The following is a 19316-nucleotide window of genomic DNA, read 5'->3' on the forward strand; positions in this document are numbered from 1 at the left end:
TTCGCCAGTTTGCTCCCCATTGCAATTTCTCTCGCGCGAAAAAGGACCCCATGCGGGGTCGCTTTGTCAACGCTTGGCGGGCCGACAGCAGTCTGCCGCAGCCACAAAATAACTGAAGCAAAGTGCCAGTACGGATGAAGAGAGAGAGAGACAAAATAACGTCGGGGGTGAGCTCCGAGAAAGGCGCTCCTACAAGACGAATTAATTTTGTGTAAAACTGCGAGGATAATTGGAATGAAAAGTAACGAGTAACGAGACACCTCACGTTACCGAAAAATGGTAACGAAAATACGTTACCCGTTACAGTTCCGAAATAGTAACGAGTACGTCACTAAGTTACTGAAAAAAGTAACGCGTTACCGGTAACGCCGTTACTTGTAACGCGTTACCGCCAACACTGATATACACATGCAAAATTGAAAATTTCGGGGGGGGGGGGGGTTGGGTTCCATTGCCTATCCAGTGTCCATTGCCAACCCAAGTAATCATCGAATGGCTTAATTAAAAGAGCTCATTGCCTCACGAATCGACTGCCGCAAAAATATTTAGAATCCTTCAAGTACGAGCGGAGTTACAGGGATTTGTCGCACGCTTCAAGCGCTTTCTCTCTCCTTTCATGCCAGCGAGCGCGCTGAAATCTACGCAGGAGGGATGACACGGAGGCAAGAAGATGCGTGCGTTTGTCAGCGCGCGTCATGACTTTGAACACTTTATCTTTTTTTTATTGCCATAGCAATTATATGGACAGTCTCGGCTGATTTTTCGCCGTCGCCGCCGTCATGCAGCGTATATGTTTTATATATATATATATATATATATATATATATATATATATAGTGTGAGCGCTGACTGTGCCGTTCATCATCTTCACTTGTGCATACAAATCATCGTGATCATCATCATCGTGTTGGTTGGTCGGTGTTCGGTTTTTGGTTCGCGCGCCTTTGCTGTAAATATAACAATCGTTCTGTCGTACCTGACGTCGTCTCACAATATATATATATATATATATATATATATATATATATATATATATATATATATATAAGCCACAAAGAAAAATAATTCAGAAAAACTTTCCGCCACGCGGAATCGAACGGGCGACCTTTCGCTTTGCAGCGCGCGGCGTTAGACGGTTAGGCCACCAACAGTACCGTCTTTCAGCCTGCTAACGGCGAGCTATTTATATACACCATTTACTTCAACATGCTTTCTTAGTCACCACACAGATGGCGCGCTTTAAAGATCGTCGCACCGCTCCTCCTGCGAACGCCGTTGCTCTTCGCCCTACAGGGCGTGGTCGCCTTCGTGCGCTTATCTCGAGGAAAGAAGGGGGCGGCCGGGGGAGGGGTGGAGCGGGGGATTGTATGTCTTGTGCTTTCCCCGCGATGTCTGCGCTGAAGTCACAGAGCGTACGAAGGTCACTTCGCTCGCTGCAGCGGCCGCGTTTGCGAAAGGAGCGCACTGTTCAAACAGAAATAAGTAAGAACTGTGGCAGTTAGTTCGCGCTCGTCCTGTGTGTACCTGTTCGTTTCGTGCGTCCTGCTTTATGTTTCAGCAGTGCGCTTCAAGTGTCAAGCTGTGACGCATGATAGTTCGCGCTCGTCCTGTGTGCGTTCTTTCAGTGCGTCTTTTGGACTCGAGCGACGCGCTGGCAATTTCGAGCTGCTTTCCGTTCTTCGCGTTGCATTCCAATTTATTGCTATCGCATTCATTGCTTCGCCGTTGCGGCGAAACTGTGACTTTTTTCTTCGAACGCGCGGATTACCTTCAGTGTGATCGCGAGCGAGCGCGCGGGCATGTGGCGGCATCCCTTGTCGGCCGCGGTAACTATGCAGCCCACGATGCTTAAATCAGCCAATGGCCGTGGACTTTGGGTGTATGGCGCGGTCATTTGGGTTTATGGCATCATTTGTCGAGGGAAGAGTGAGTGATTTCCATCTTAAGAATTAATTGTACATTCCAGGTCGCATGCCGATCTATAATGTTTGGCTCGCGTGTTCTCACAAGCCTCGACTACTGATCGGCAGCGCTTTATGACCATGCTGAAAAAGTGTTGCAGAGCCCCTTTAATAAAGGGCAAGCTGTTGGACTAGTTGGTCTAGTGTAACTATCACATAACTGTTTTTTCGCTATATCACCTTGACTCTTCTCAAAAGCACTCTGATATGACTGTATCAACGTCACATACCTGGGCATGCGCAGAGCTGCTGACGGCGCAGAGCCGCGACGCCTGGTGGTCCGTGGCGCAACGTTTGGGTGTGTCCCAGTTCCCATTGCCGCTGGACAAGGAGCCCCCTGTGGCGCCAGAGCAGCTAGCGGGACACTTGCTGCGGCATCTCGGCTTGGGACCCCTGATCGGCCTTCGGCTAGCCGCCCCGCCCGGAAACCGCTCGGCAGTCGCCATATACGTAAGGCTTGCAAACTGCTACATGTACGTGTTAATTCAAGCTATATCTGGCGATATATACAGAAGTGCACATGATGCCGTACATTGGGACGAATACCTTTAACGTTATCCATCCTAAAAGGACACTACAATCACTAACTAGCGAGAACTATAGATGGCTTGCAATGACCTCACGGAAACCGCCATGTCACGTTAATACTATCATAGCCACTTCGAAGTTCTTTTGTTATTCATGCACAGATGCCAAAAAACGTTCCAGCGGCGTCGCTGCGATGTTGAATCAGGCTAACCGTCGCGTGATTATGCTGCTTAGACATGAGGCATGGGCGGCGCCCCTCCCGTAATCTTCTATAGGCAGGGGGGCGCGAAGTCTGCCCCCTGCCACGGCAACAACTTCAAAGAAAGCACGCGACGTAGATGACGGTTATAGTTACACGGCAGAAATACTCCCCAAATACTCGATTTTTTCTTGGAGTGTAAGACAGCCCAAACGGAGCTGCAAAGTGAGCATGTAGAATTCTTTCGCCCAGCCAGACAGTGTCCAAGATGCAGACATATTTCTGATCGGTGTTGTAGGTGCACCCTCCTCCGGCGGCTGCCAGCTGGCGCTGGAACGAGACGGCATCGGGGCTGCAGGCGCTGACCCAGCGATCTCCGGAGGGCCAGCTGGTGCGCGCCCTGGTCGATCTGGACCGCACCGTGGCGCGCATCGCGGCCAAGGCCACCCCGCCCGTAGCCACCTACGTGCCGCGCTACCACACCGTGCGCATCTTCAGCCTTCCCCAACACGCCAAGGTATATTACTGGAAGTGCCTCTTGCACGCACATCTGTGTAAGGCGAATCGATGAATTTAGCCAACTGACTGCTTCAGTTGGTTATAAATTGTGGTTAATGTCGGCTATACTGTTAATTTATGTGTGCTACCAGTTATTGCAACAGTGCTATATGTTTTAACAGCGGAGCTGTTCTAGGTAGAGTGACCTAGAATAGGGGGAGTGTCCAAAGCGCCGGCTCCCGCGTGGCCCTTTTGCCGTGAACTCCCGCGCCGCGCCGCTGCTGCGCCGGACCCGTGGGCTTTCCGCGCTCGGGAAGCGCGCGGAAAGGGAGGGGCGTCTGCTACGCGCTGTAGTTTTTTGCGCCGTGTTTCCACACAGGGCACTTGAAGTGCACTTAACTTTTATGATGCGGTGCGGAATGGAGCTTATCCATATTTAAGCGTTGTGTTAATGGTGGGGCAACAACAGAATGCAAAAAAATCATGTGTCAAGCGGCATCAGCGTGGCCTAGTTGCGGTTACAGAGTTCGATAACGTTGGTGCGTGTGTAAAAACGCGCAAAACGGACCACGCACAAGCAAAGAACGAAAAAAAAACCCTATTCGCACGATTAATCGGGCAATAGCATCACGCATGCACGAATTAAGAGTAATAAAAAAAGTAAATTGCACGCGCAGTCAGCTGAAATACTTGCGCGCAGTGACCGCTTCACACTACGAGCTTTTTACTCATGGTCGCCACTGGTTTGCTAGCCATATGCACGCCGCTTTATTCGACAATTAATTAGCCTCCACTGGCACTTTATTATGGACAGAGCACACCGGGAAGACGCAAGGGAAACAAAAAGAAAGAAAAAAAAGGAGTAGAGACGGCCATACGACTGCAATGCTGTTGTCTTATTTTTGCTTCTGAGGTATCGTACAACAAGGCTCACCGTGCGCAAACATTTGAAAGAAAAGCAATGCCGGGTAAACTAACCTTATTCCACCAAGTTTTTGCATAAAAGGTGTAATATAGAAAATCCTTTACAAATATCCAGATATCATGAAACAAAGTTACAAATGTCCCCATTCTTGCTGTACAAGCTGCCGAAACGAAAATGCGGTAAGAAATCGACAAATAGAAGCGTAATATCTCAATCACTTCAGAAAATTGTTCAAATGCAGAGATACCTTTTGTACCTAGCCGCATGTTGCAATGGATCGCTGAACATCAGTATGAAGCCTTCGCGCGAGATGCGTGGATTGCTTCAAGCCTTCACGATACGAAATGAAAACAGTTTCAAACAACTCATTCTCAACTTCAGATGTTATCACGGTTCTTGGAGGTTAGCCTTTCGCCCGGTTCAGAGACTACAAAAAGATGTGGGCGAGTAGTTACATAAAATACAACTGTTTCAGCGGCAGTTGAGTGCGCGCCAAAAGGGCACCCGACCGCAATTTCCCGCTTTTTCCTGATGACCTCAATATAGCGTCCACCACTATTTCGTGCTTAAGCTCCGGAGTACTTAAATAGTGAGTCTGCTTATCTCTTGAATAAACATAAAGAGGTGACCAGACGAATAAAGCAAGCCTCTTTTGTCCCACAGACGCGTGCAATCAGCTGCTCTGAACTGAGAATCACGTTTGTTTTCAGGCGATCGCTCGTAACGTGAAGTGAGGCTCGTAACGTGAAGTGAGGATGTTGCACTGTTATCGTTTCATTTTCTTTGGTTTGTCTTTTTTTAAGGCTAAAGCCTCAGATGTCTCATCAAACACGAAAATTGACCGTCGGCGTCCCGCGTAGTCAACACGAGTGATGCACAAAATCATCACGCGATGACGTCGATAGGACTTGTGACGTCACTATGACGTCATTCAACGTGACGTCATATGATGTCGCCATCACATGACATGGTCGCTTTGCATTGCCTCCGTGATCGTTCTGCACCTCACCTGCTTTTACATTGCCTCCGTGATCGGGGGCCGATCACGAAGGCAATGTAAAAGCAGGTGAGGTGCAGAAAGCTTGCAATGCCTTCGATCCTGTCGGCAGTCCGAAACCACGTTATGTGCAGAAAGCTTTCGGACGGGCGAGGGAGGTTAAATGCATCGACTGACGAAAAAGATGGCTTTCGTTTTCGAGTCATCTCAGGCGAATGCATAAGGGGGCCACGTTTTTTTTTCATGTATTTTTTTGGCATACATATTACCTATGCGGTCAGTTCTTCAAAATGTATGGGTAACTCTAACATGTTGATATCGATATTGGTGACCATCAAGTTTTTTATAACCTGACGGAAACAAATCGTCAGACCACACATCGTCAGAATTATTTCTGGCTACAGAAAGCGGGTTTGCGCGCCACACACCATATTATTATTATTGTTAGTCGTTACGCAGGCGGCAAGCATGTCAAGTTAGTGATCCCATGACATATCGGCCGTGTTGGGCATACGCACATTCGTGCCTCTCCGTGCCAATTTTCGTGTATACCAAGTCAACGAGACGCGAGTTACGCGAGTAATTTTTTACTTTTGGTACCGCGGCCAAGCCGACTGACACATCCGGCTTCGCATGAAATGGCTTGAAACAACAGAGCGCTGGAGGCAGCCTTGTAAAACAAATCGAATGCACGAAATAAAAGATAGGATATGAAGGGTGCAAACGCGTTAGCATGCATGAGCTAGTTAATACGTGAATATGTGCTACGTTCTCCTGGTTATCTCCAGTTTATTCTCTCCTGCAGCAAGTTTACGTTCGTCATTACACACGAAAGTAAGTTAAGCGCCTTTTCTCACGATAAAGTGCGCGCAGGATGCGTTCCTCAAACAGCCACGAAAGTGTGGACCAATGCGGTGACAAACCATCCTGTATACAAAATCCCCGTTTCACAACACACAAACTAACAAACGCGTTCTCTGTGTGATTAGTCGCTGCAGTATTATGTTGCAGTGACGCAGTATTAAATATTGCCAAAATTTCCGCAACTTTAGCTAATAGCGGCCAAAATATCACGCGCGTAGCAGACGCTCGCTGCTTTCACGCGGCTTGCGCCGCGGAGAAAGCCCACGGGTCCGGCACGGTAGCGCCGCGGCGCGGGAGTTCACCGCAAAAGGCCCTCGCTCCTCCCATGTATTCGCGCGGCGCTTTGGACACTCCCCCTATTCTAGGTCACTCTATTCTAGGTCGAGGCTGCGCCGTCCATATAGTGTTCTAGAAGTTTGTAGTGCGCTCACTGAGCGGCGGAGCGTGACGCACTTCATGTCGCCGCCGACAGGCGGCGCGGCTCGCAGCATCACCTGAAACTTTCCGGCGGGTTGCAGGGCGCGGCTAGCGCGCGTTGCTGTTTTGCGCGGAAGAAAAGTCAAAGTTACGGTGCGCAACTCACGGAAGTTCTTTTGATGCAAGTTTTCTATGTGTTGTGAAATAAGTTACTGTCGTTGTGACTGATTTACGGAGGGCAGGCGATGTTTTAAGCGGCTATTGCATAGATGAATGCTCCTCCACGCAGCCGCTGCAATAAGGTGGGGGCGTTAGTTTCTTTTTTTTTTGTCCTGCTGATCCATATGATTTTCAGTGCACTTTCGCCACTGCAGCGATCATAGCGACTTCACTCCCACCTTTCGAGCCCCACTATGCCGAATATAAACAACGCCTCATTTTTAATTTTTTTTATTTTTTGCATATATATGAGCTGGTCTGTGTAACTAACCCACTTATGTTCTTTTTTTTTCGCGAATCAATAATGGGCGGAATCACTCGGCTTCGTAATAAATGTATCCGCACCGTACTCTTAAATTTTTTTTTTATTTGCAGACGTAGATCGTACAATGTTACCAAAACTGCAGTAAAACTGCAGTTGGACTCGTATGCCCAATGAAAAAAAATATATATATATTTATACATAGTTATTATGAGTACATAACAAGTAACATGCATCACGTGCGTACACATATTTTTATTGCACCGTAGAATTGCACCAGTTCTTCAGCAGAGCGGATAAAACAGGACACGAAGAAGTACTCGACAGCGTCACGCGCTGACAAACTGATTTTACTTACACAAAACCATATGCCTATGTATACGCACATGTTTGCCATATCACAATATGAATTAACAATGCAGAAATTGTCACTCGTGGTCGAACAATAAACAGATGCAGCAAACGTGTATGAACACCTGCTAATCGACTACGAAAATGAAAAATAAAGGACAGCGAGAAACGCCAGCGATGCTTGCAGTCGACAGCCGACGACAACGTCGATCTACCAGGCACTGGGGCATCCCAAGGAGAGCCCAATCCCTTTGGACCTCCCCCGCTTTTTAATGAGAGCTACTTCAGCCCCCTCTACATCTCCTTTTTCTGTACGTCTCTATCCAGCCCGTTTCATCTGTCATTATAGTTCTGTGCTTAGGACTTCGACAGCAAAAGAAGCAGCGACGTACCAGCGTTCTTTATTAATTTTACAGCGAAAGCTGTTATGAGATCATTTCACCGGCCGTTTTTGGCGCCGTAGTTGTCCGCCGCCGCCGCCGCCGCTGCCGCCGCCGCCGCCGCCGGTGTCCGTAACCAGTATCGCTCGAAATAAGAAAAAAAAAACTAAATAAGAAAAAAATTCCAGGATGGAACGAGGTTCGAACCTGGGTCCTCTGCGTGGGAGCCCAGTATTCAACCTCTGAGCCATCCCGGTGCTCGAAACTGCTTTGTAAAAAGGTTCTATACAGGCTTCATGTCGGGAAGGAACCACATTAGCACATGCAATATAGCGTGGTAGAAGAGTAAAATAAGTGCCAAGCGTCGCACAACGAGAATTCTGTTACAAGGCGTCACACAATGCGAATTGCGCAACGAATAGTTTGTTGAATGCTTCCAACCCATTACAAAGGGCTCTGCCATAATTCTTCATCGTCATCAGGCACAGCATCAACAAAGTGCGCATAATGCCTTACATGCGTTTAGCAGGCACCACGGCTCTCCCTAGAATGACGAAAATGGCACAGTGCCTGCTGCCCTACTTCTCAAAAATTACAATGATTTATAGCGTAGTGGGTTCCTCGCAAGTGCACTTGTAATGGTTGGCAAGGAAGCCCATAAGCACATGATCCATTTCCTCGGGGTCCCAGTAAAATTTCAATGATTTATAGCAAAGTGAGTTCCTCGCAAGTGCACTTGTATTGGTTGCCAAGGAAGCCAATAAGCGCATGATCCTTTTCCTCCGGGCTTCAGTAAAATTACAGTGAATTATAGCGTAGTGGGTTGCTCGCAAGTGCACTTGTATTGGTTGCCAAGGAAGCCCATAAGCGCATGATCCATTTCCTCGGGGTCTCAGTAAGTTCTTCGCCCCCCCCCCCCCCGTCTCTCTCCCACGTCAACGTATGTTAGACAGCATGACGGGAGAGGGAAATAGCGACCGGGCGTCACCCAATGCAAATTATATAACTGGTGGGCCGTTTAAAGCTTCCAACCCACTACAAAGGGCTGGGTCATAATTCTTCATCGTCATCAGTCGTCGCGTCAACAAAGTGCACATAATGCCTTACAGACGTGTAGCTAGTGCGTCGCTTCTCCGCAGAATGACGAATGTCTTAGTAGGTGCTTCCCAACTTCACAAAAATTGTTATTTATAGCGTAGTGGGTACCTTTCTAGTGTACTTGTATTGTAGCCCCAAGAGAGCTTAGAACGGGCTCTAGAAACGCCGCTCTTCCAGCTTTCGCTGTGACTGTGCTGCGGTTTCAGCGCAGGCCTGGCGTTTTTTTTTTTGAAGTACCCCTGACCCCTCCCCGTTCTACCAAAGCACGAGTATGGTTTTGTTGTCCACGACCTCGCGCGTTTTCTTGCTCTTATTGTTGTCGCACTTGACTCTGCGGTCACTCCTAGCTTCGTTGAGTCCAGCTGTTTTTTGTTGTCAAACGCTGCCCCAGGAATTTCTCTGCACGTACGCTGCATGCTCCATGTACACGACCGCCTGAGGTTGTAAAAAAGCGCGTCCCTCTCGCCCAGATGCAGCGGCGGGCCGTCTTTGAGACAGTTGCGATTTGCGGATAGACACACATGCCGATCCTTCAGAAAAACAAGCATATATAAGTGCAGTAAAGCGGCACGCGTGGTGCCGAAAAAAGTCCTTCAAACGAATGAACGGCGTAAATATGCGATGCAGGGCACACACAAATGAAAACAATAGCTTCAGCTACTTGGGTCAGTTTAAAAAAAATAATAATAAAATGCGCTCGACCCCCTCCCTTCCTTTTTTTTTGTGATCTCTTCTTGTGTGATTGTGGTGGCCCTCTCCCCGCCACCAACCCCGCGTTTGTTGATGCCCCCGCATTTACAGTGTAACCAGCCTAACCCCTAGCGACCAAGGGGACGCGCTTCACACCTCGCAAGAGCACATAGCGGCCGTGGCAAGAGTTTTCAGGAGAAACTGGCGGCAGCGCCCCTGGCGGGCGCTCAAGCTGTCGACGCGGAGAGGGCCACGGCGGCGCGGCGCAGGGATACGGCAGTGAGCCCACTGCCCCATTCTAGTACACTGTAGCCGTCCACCATCACGCAGGTCACGTGATACTAGAGATGATGATGATCGTGGTGATGATGATGATCGAGATGAGCGCTATATTCTACTTGCACATACAGTGGCGGACCTGCTTCGCTGTCCGGCGTTTTTCACGGCATGGAACTGGCTGATTTTGTTTACATAATTCAAATCGTGCGTGCAGGTGTGTGTCGCTCTTTTTGTCCCGTCCTGTATGCGCCCTGCAAATGGCGGTCATGATAACTCTGCAGTGGCGCTGGCGAGAGGTGTTCTCGGTCCTGCTGGAGGACCTGGCGGCGCCCCAGACGGTGAGCTTGGTTCTCACGGCACCGGGCTACGTGGAGGAGGCGGCGCCACTGTTGGCCGACGCCAGGCCAGCGGCGGTGCACAACTACCTGGCCTGGCGGCTAGCGCTCGAGCTGGCCCCGCTGTTACCCGTGCTGCCGGCCTCGGTCGCGCTCGGCGGCGTGCAGCAACGCCCAGAGCGGCGATGCCTTCGCGAGCTGCGCGCCCTCATGGAGCACGCGGCCACTGCGCTGCTGGCGCCCCAGCCAGGACCGCAGGTAAAGTGACATGCAGAAACTTCTTCCGCACGTCACAGATTGCCTTAGAAAGGGGTTCGCCGCGTTAGAGTTAAGGAGGTTATTTAAACCTCCTTGGTTAGAGTTCATTGGGTACGATACGCTATTATAGCTTTAGTGCAGGGGCCCCGAAGGTGCTTGCGTATACAAGCCCTTGCGTTCCTTTGTGCTCTCTCTTCGGGATGCGGCTGTCGAACAGAAGAAAGGGGCGGAAGTTATTATTGTTTAGGTAGAAGAGAAAATGACACCTCGTCTTTCTCAGGGTAGGACACCAACGGAAGAAAGCGGGGCGATGTATACAACAGGACGCGTATATATATACACATAAAAGATTGAAAAGAAATTCAAGGGAGATTTGATCCCCCCCCCCCCCCCCCCAAGCTACTCCAGTGCTCTGGAACGCTGAATTTCGCCATTTCGTTGGTGTGTTGTCCCGTCATTGCAGTCAGCGTCTGTGATGTCCCCGATAAAGCAAAACTTTCTTTCGTGCCTTATTACGCTGAGGTGATAGGCGTGCGCACGGTTCTTTATCAAGGGAGAGGGGGGGGGGGCAAGGTACCCCCCCCCTTTAGGAAAAGTCCGAAAGAAAACAAGCTTTTCAATGAAAACGAAGCACTGACATGCTGCTCAGAACGGTCTGCCTTTGGTCCCCCGCTTTGCAGGGGTAAAGGTGGGAAGTCAACCGTTATTGGAGTACGATCATCAGGAGTCCTCGACTGCCAAAAAATTCAGTGAGCATAACCCATAACATTGGACAATGACGGGATGGGTATAAAGACATGGGGTTGACTTGGCGCACTTCTTGCGCACGCAAGAAGTGCGCCAAGGCTGAGGCACGCTTATGGCTGAGGTTGCCGGATGAAGCGAGGAATACTAAAAGAGTAAGCGCTAAAAAATCGACGAGCACAAAAGTGGAAGCAGACAGCGGAATTTTGTGCTCGTCGTTTTTTTTTTTTTAGCGCTTACTCTTTTAGTGTTCGTGCATAGCCAACTAGCCCAACAGTCCGTTCTGCTAGAGAGAGGGATCCACATGCAACGCTGTCGCGCATTCAGGGCCGCTCGGCGGCGCGCGACGTGCTGGCTTCAGCGACGGACCAACTGAAGCGGCAGCTGGTCGACTACATGTGGATTGCCGAGCCGGTGAGCCAGCGCGCCGTGCAGAAGCTGAACGCGCTGCAGGCGCACCTGTTGTACCCGCCTTTCGTCGAGGACAAAATGGTGCTCGAGCAGATCTACCGCCAGGTGCCCGACATCGGCGGCGACAGTCCCGTGCTGCTCGACTGGTTCCGTGCACGATCCGCGGTCATGCTCAAGCGATGGAAGGCGCTCGCCGGCAAAGGACTGCCCCCGCTGTGAGTGCATTGGATACTCTCACGCATGTATATCTATAGTCGGCTACAACCTAAGAATACAAGATCCGCCCCCAGAACTGCAACGCGCCTGCCGTTCATCACTGCAAGATATTGTGGGCATTTTTAGATGCGAAGTACCTTATGGCGGAGTTCAATCCGGTGGTGGTGGTGGTGTGCGGCGTGACCACCCTTACTGCGCATGCGCATACCCTCTCCCCTCCCCATCTTCACTTCCCATCTCCCCTTTCCCCCTCTCCACTTTCCTCTCCCCCTCTCCACTCCCATCCCCCTTTCTTCTCTCCTCCCCTTTCCCCCTCTCCACTTTCCCTCTCTCCACTATTCCTCTGAAACGCAGGCTAGACATGCCGAAATTCTCTCCTGCGCAACGCCGCCATGAGCACCAGCGCATGCGCGTCCCCTACCCCTCTCTCTCCTCTCCTACGCTGCCCTCCTCTCGCACGCCTGCCGACTGCGTTCCCCGCTCACCCTGTGAGAATTAACGGCCAGGCTAGAGGGAAGACAAGACGCGCGCAGCGTTCCTCTTCGCGTTCCACGACGCGAGGTCGGTAGCATGCCCAAAGAACGCCAACGAACACGTGCTCCGGCTTCGCATCGCCTCATGGTCCCCTTTAGCGGGAAATGGTGTAATTTTTCTTCCTCTGTACGTTATCACCATCATAATGCGTTCGGTTATACATCCTCATCGTCGTCGTGTATCATCATCATCGTCGGGGGTTCACCGTGTGTGTTCTCTGCCGGGCCCTCGGGCCAAATAAACGTCTTCCCAACCAGACCTCGTAATATTAACAATTTAAAGTTCGTCGTCCCTACTTAAAATATTACGTTTTGCTGAGCAGCGGTGTAGGGATCTTTGCTGAAATTTTGCACAAAGGTAAAGTTTTCGACCGATAACCAGCTATGCGAAGATGTGTTTGTATGGGAAAATCACCTGCCTGAAATACGCGAAAGTTGCTTGATGTCACGAAAGTGAGCCACTGTAACTGGATGGGGCATCTATGCAAATTTTCTCTTACTGGAACAGTGACGGCTGTGGGTGGAGCCTACATTTGCTCTTAGTGATTGTATGTCTGAGAGAGCGCAACAGCTCAGTCATTGGAATGATCGAGATTCGATTAATCTTGCTTTTCCAACAGCGGATTGTGTTTTGGGGTAACTCGCGTATACCCATTTGTAAGCGATTCCTGGGGCATCATTCCTCACTCAGACCGAAAGGACTGATCAATGGAGATTTTTTTTTCAGTTTAATCTTGTAGTGCGCAATTCGTTTTTATAATTTCGTATGATAGCTTTTACGTCCTGCCTCACAACATATAGTGGGGTTTCTTTTTTAGAACAGTTTTAGAACTCGGTAAATTTTAATCTATCTATCTATCTATCTATCTATCTATCTATCTATCTATCTATCTATCTATCTATCTATCTATCTATCTATCTATCTATCTATCTATCTATCTATCTATCTATCTATCTACCAGGGGCGTAGCCAGAATTTTTTTTCGGGGGAGGGGGGGGGGGGGGGGTTCAACTATACTTTATGTATGTTCGTGCGTGCGTTTGTATGTGCGCGTGTATATATACGCAAGCAAAATTGAATATTTTCGGGGGGTTTGAACCCCCCCCCCCGCCCCCTTTGGCTACACCCCTGCTGCTCTACGTCTGGGTGCTCCCGTGATCGCCTCCTTAGCTTGGTGAAGACCAAAACTGACGTGGGAGGTGAGAGGGTTTGACGAATATGACTGTCTGGTCATGACATAACGTGAAAATCATGTCGCGTACGTCGCCAAACCCTTTCCTCCAGACAGATGTGGCACATACCCACATACAATGGGCCCTGGTAAGCGGGTATGCGCCACAGGTGATAGACAGTTTGTATTTTGCCAGGAACGGCAAGAACAGACATTGATAATTTAAATCCGAGAGCGTAAAGAAAAACCGATATCGGCAGCGTTGACCCGACGAATGCAAAGAATAAAAATCAGGATCCCAGCAGGAATCAAACCCAAGCACTCTGCGCGGCACTCGGGTATTATACCAGGAGCACGACACGTCTTGAAACTGTTCTGGAAAAAGACCATATGCAGGCGTAATGTCGGTGCAACGTTAATTGTGGTTGCAGTGCTCGCTAATTTTATAACAAAGGAATAAACATAGCATATGTACCCCCATGAAACAGGCTTCATGTCGGGTTAACGTCAATTGTAGTTCCAGTGTTGGTTCCGCTTTCACAGAAGTCTAATAAGCATTACATTTGTATTCCTATGATTCAGAAAGCTATATTCAAGCGATGCTCGACCCCGGAGGCATACGCTAGCTAACGAAAGTTACGTGTAATATTCACATCAACGCACCTTGAAATACACTTCGTTTCGATAGTACTCACGTCTGTGCTCTAAAGTGAGTGCTGACGTTACTTCAGATCATGAGTTACCCTTAAACACCAGTGTAGTCGACGTGCCGGTAAGGCCACGATGTGCACACAACTACTACACTTACAAAAACACGTTGATCCACCTCGTATACGCTTGGCCCAAAGCGAAAAAATGCAGCACAGACAAACTGCTCGCCGACTGCTTCGCATGAAAGCGATTCCCACAAGGTGTAGGATGTGCCGAATCTTTTTTTTTTTATGGAGGCCTAAACTGGCCCGAGTAAGTCCTTGTCCACTTCGCATTAAGACAGCTAGTATCACATTGTCAATGATACACGGAGTTCATTCGATGACAGCACACACCCGCGGTCACGACGCTGTGCAACAAAGGTTTCGGGACCATGCCATGAGCAGAAAACCACTTCTTGGAGCAATGCATGGCATTGGTTGAACGTGTGCGCCTGTAGGTTGTCACACGCCGTGATCGCTCAGCAGGCCGAGGTGTTGTCCTGCTAAGCTCAAGGTCGCCAGTGTGTGCGTACTTTCTTCCCTTCGTCCTTGTCTTTTCGCGCCCACATCCAGGAATCATTACAGACCAAAAAGCCTGCATCGCTACCCTCGTCAAGGTCGCGTTTTTTTTTTTTAATTCCCTGCTACGGCGGCCGCATTTCCACGTGGGCGAAATGCAAGAACACCCGTGGTCAAAATTAACCAGATCGTGACCTTGGCATCCGAAAACTCCATAATTTAATTTGAACGGATGGAGGCAACGTCAAATTGATTCAGCGCGGATAGGGTACACAAATGATTCAAGATGTCGTCTGGCGCGCATGTAGCACGGGTAGCCAGGCACGCAAGTCAGCATGACTGCGATCCATGAATAGTGGTTCACACGTCCGGCATTGGCACCCACTCCAGAACCACATTTAACCCGCCGCGGCGGTCTTGGTTATGGTGCTCGACTGCTGACTCGAAGGTCGCGGGATCGAATCCCAGCCGCGGCGGTCGCATCTCGATGGAGACAAAATGCTAGAGGCCCGTGTGCTTATATTTAGGTGCACGTGTTAAAACCCCAGGTGGTCGAAATTTCCGGAGCATTGCACTACGGCGTCTCTCATATATCGTGGTTTTCGAATGTAGAACCCCAACAATTATTATTATCCCGAGCAACATTTGTGAGACGAGCGTCAGTTTGCTTTGGGCGGTTTCTCATTGTCCTACAACTCTAACCTTGCCTGTCTTCCCTTTCTTTGACGCCGTGTGCAGTTCCTTACCATTTTAGACAGGAGCGAACGCAGAGAAGAAACGCCCGTGACCTGTATACCATTTTACTATTTGTGTAAATACTGATATTCTTTTATGACTTCCTTAGAGTTCCTTCTCCGTGTTCCTTCTCCGTCCGCGTATTATGACCAAATTGTTCAATTGTTCTTTTTTTTTAATCGTAGCCCTCTACCTTATCAAACAAATTCTTGCGGTTGCCTTCTTGCCGCAACTATATGAAATCGTTGCTGGATAACAGATGGGTGGATAAATTGGTTTGAGTTCATAATCAAGGTGAGGCAGCTCCCTATATATAGACAGTGAATACACAACGAGCAGACAGCTAGGCCATGCGCCGTCTTCTCGTTTCTTGTGTATTCGTTGTCTAGGCATAATTAAATGAACTCAACGGTCGCATGAATAAATGAAAACATACGACGCATGCCGCACGGCCGGCCGAGTCGTAGATTACGCGCGACCTGCGTTCCGAAAACTGCGCGGCATGACCAATCGAATACGTGTATACTGCCCGCAGGTGGGACGTACCTTACATGGAGCCTGCCGTCCACTACCTGGCCGACTCAAATGAGCTGGGTACGTAATTAACACGCACATGGGGTGGAGGGAATATACGGTAGCATCTCGTTATAACAATATAGCATCGGGACCAACGATTAGTTCGTTATATCCGACGTTCTTTGTAACAGTGAAAAAGATCCGTTCTAACAAATCGCCAATCTGGCTCGCGCGGAAATTCTAGACAAAATTGCGTTATTCTAGGCTTCGAACTCGCTATAAAGCGACGTAATCCTTACATCTGTCTCCTGGCATTTCAAATTATGTAGATAGGAACATGAAAAGGTGAAGCTACAACTGAACAAAGTTCGTTTGACAAAGCACGCCTGCGTGCACATTTATTGCAATCATGTTCGTTATTTTTTTTCTTTTTTCTGCATTTGATGACCAATATTTCCTCAACCTTTTTAACCATGCTTTTAACTGAATTTTTAGCGTCGCAACTTTTTCTGCTAACTCTCTAAGTTTTCGCCTCGCGGGAACAAAATATTTCTTCGTTGCTGCCGACATCACGGCGGCTCTCGCGTTTTCGGTTTTGTTATGAAAAGACTAGATGACATAGAGATGAAGCGTGACCAACCAAAGTTGAGTTGAAACTGAAATAAAACTACGCAGGAGACGGAGCACAAGTAGAAGCAGACAGTACGAGCGCACTACCGTACAGCCAGTACAACCAAAGTTCGAGTTTAGTTCGCTATAACTGATGATTCGCTATAAGTTTATAACGAGGTTCAGCTGTATATATGGATACGGCCCCCTATATTTATGCGCGTGTTTGCAGTGTGCCTGAAATGTCATATTACAAACTGCAGTGTAATATGTATATATTGTATTGATAACTGCAGTGTATTATACAAACTAAAAAAAAAAGGTTTGAAATCCCCTTCGGTCTATATGCCTATATGAACCCGCGCGCAGCAGCAGTCCGTATATATGCGTCCTCTTATTTGATGACATGCAGTGGTGCCTGTAGGAGTGCTCCGCGAGCCCATCTACTCGGCGCCTGGCAACACTCTGTGAGCGACACACACTATCAATGGCATGGCATGCAGTGTGACTAACGCAATCTTCGCTTGCAGGCCTTTGGACTTCGCGCGCTTCGGGTTCCAGCTGGCCCGCCAACTTGCGCAGGCCGTACTGTATCGCGGTAAATATCGTCCTATAATATAAATACCGTATAGTAACGTATAAATACCTATAAATATCGTATAACCTGAAATTGCGGAGATGGGTTTGTGCGAGGTTTACCCTACGAGCGGCGGTCATGAAGCTGACGAATGAGGCACGGCGGGACGTTGCTCTGCAGAGCGACGGTCGTGCCGGCGGAAGTTGCAAAAGCTGGGCGAGCCTCTGCGGCGGGTCGCTTTGTGCAGGGGCGTAGCCAAGGGGGGGGTTGGGGGGGTTCAAACCCCCCCCGAAATTTTTCAGTTTTGCTTGTATATATATACACGCACACATACAAACGCACGCACGAACATCCATAATGTATGGTAGAACCCCCCCCCCCCCCCCGAAAAAAATTTCTGGCTACGCCCCTGGCTTTGTGCACACCATCACCGAACACTTGATGGATGTCGCGTTTAAAACCCCTTTGATCTAAGCCCGTTGATGTCGCATTATTTCGGGGAACAGCGGTAATCCGGCCATAATGTATATCCCCTGTAAGGGCCTCACGAGGACGGAGGAGCGAAACCTCCCTCGCCTTTATACCAAAACGTGGACGCTTCCACATATTGGAAGCGCTCAGTAATCACAATAGTGAGCAGCGACACGAGAAGCATGGTATCCAGCGCATCCCTGTACACGTCTTCGATTGCCAAGGCCGAGTGTTTCGCCATCGCATTGACGATTAAAAATTAATCGATAGCGAAACGTTGGGCAGGCGTACATGACCTCGGATTGGCAGGAGGCGTGCCGACTCTTTACGAAAGGCCGTCTCCCATTAAAGATTTGCAACCTCTTGGTAAACGAATTGAGAAACACTTGGTCTGGTGCCCGAGACACGCAGGCCTCGAGGGTAACGAGAGGGCGGATGCTCTAGCTCGAGCGCTCACGAACCGAACGGAGCACCAGCCTCCCTTCCAGACCACCCCACACGATGGCCTTCGCGAGAAGGAAGACAGTGACCCTGCTCGGATGGCTCCGCGAGAGTTTCTTGCTCATCAACGATGCGCACGGCAGAAATATGGCGCCCCATGGACCTCCGTAGAATTCAAACGGGGGTCCATCCATCCCAGGGGCGTAGCCAGGGGGGGGGGGGGTTCAAAGCCCCCAGGAATTTTTCAGTTTTGCTTGCGTATATATACACGCACACATACAAACGCACGCACGAACATACATAAAGTATGGTTGAACCGCCCCCGAAAAAAATTTCTGGCTACGCCCCTGGTCCATCCAAATTTATTGCGATTACACAAAATTTTTCTAACGTTGTATGGGCGCGTTTGTCCGTGGTGTCGCGACTCGCCACCAACCCTCTACCACATCTCATGGGGTTGTAGAAAAAGCCGAATAACCTCAATTGCGTACAGAATAAGTACAGAATAGGAAAGCTCTTTGGAGCAATGGGAGTTACTCCTCACTAGCTCGGTCCAACTAGCGCTTCTGGACCACGTCCGGCTGGTGGCACAAGCCAGAGGAGCCTTGGACATAGGGCCCCACCCATCTAGCTCCTAACCCCCTTCCCTTTCCCTCAATAAAAGTTATTCTGTTGTGCCTCGCAATCTTAAAACACTTCGACCCCCCTTGCAAGGAGAAGTGCCCGCACTGTGAGGAAAGTACCTCCGACATTTCCCGCATGGTGTGAGCGTGCCAAAAAACCCCAAACCTAACCTCTCTGCCCAATCCTTCCCGGAAGTTTGAGAGACAGCCCTGCACGGCTGCTCCGATCTGACGGCCCAACGGGCCTTGGTCGAGCGGGCCCGGGCCGCGGCCGACGCCAGTGGGCTGCCGTCCGATTGAACGGGTAGCGCAGGGGCGTAGGCAGAAATTTTTTTCTGGGGAGGGGGGGGGGGGGCACCTCCTTGATCTGTAGTGGGGACGAGCAGGCAGATGTGGTCGAGTGTCATTTTCTGTTCCGTAGGCTATGGCAAAAAAAAATTTCGGGGGGGGGGGGGGGGGGCACGGGCCCGGTGTGCCCTAACGTGGCTACGCCCCTGGGGTAGCGTACTGCGCAAGCACGAAGGACGGAAGGGAGACACAGGAAAGAACGCACTCTTTCTTCCATCCTTCGTGTTTGCGCAGCACGCTACCCGTTCAATGATATGAACCAACTAGACTGCAAGAAAGTCATATCCCGCAAGAGAGAGCCCACCTAATTTGTACGGGGCGGCACCTTGAGGACCACTCCCCACCCTCCCTGTAAATAACTTCTGTAAGCAAATGTTTTTCAGTCAGTCAGTCAGTGCCGCTGTTTATCGCGGTGGCGTTGTGGAATAGTGTTTGCGGTCACCCAGCG

At 49.6% G+C, this 19316-nt stretch overlaps 1 protein-coding gene across 1 annotated transcript in view; it reads left to right on the forward strand.

The window, feature by feature from the left end:
• LOC119402541 (neprilysin-1) overlaps positions 1–19316 on the forward strand; it is a 43634-nt gene that overhangs the window by 4534 nt on the left and 19784 nt on the right. Inside the window, exons 5-11 of the mRNA XM_049418694.1 lie at positions 2206–2411; positions 2987–3205; positions 9950–10261; positions 11333–11631; positions 15819–15877; positions 16821–16875; positions 16939–17006. Coding sequence (XP_049274651.1) covers positions 2206–2411; positions 2987–3205; positions 9950–10261; positions 11333–11631; positions 15819–15877; positions 16821–16875; positions 16939–17006 — 1218 coding nt within the window. The remainder of the gene's footprint in view (positions 1–2205; positions 2412–2986; positions 3206–9949; positions 10262–11332; positions 11632–15818; positions 15878–16820; positions 16876–16938; positions 17007–19316) is intronic.

Source organism: Rhipicephalus sanguineus, chromosome 8 (assembly GCF_013339695.2).
Source record: "Rhipicephalus sanguineus isolate Rsan-2018 chromosome 8, BIME_Rsan_1.4, whole genome shotgun sequence".
NCBI classification, from domain to species: domain Eukaryota; kingdom Metazoa; phylum Arthropoda; class Arachnida; order Ixodida; family Ixodidae; genus Rhipicephalus; species Rhipicephalus sanguineus.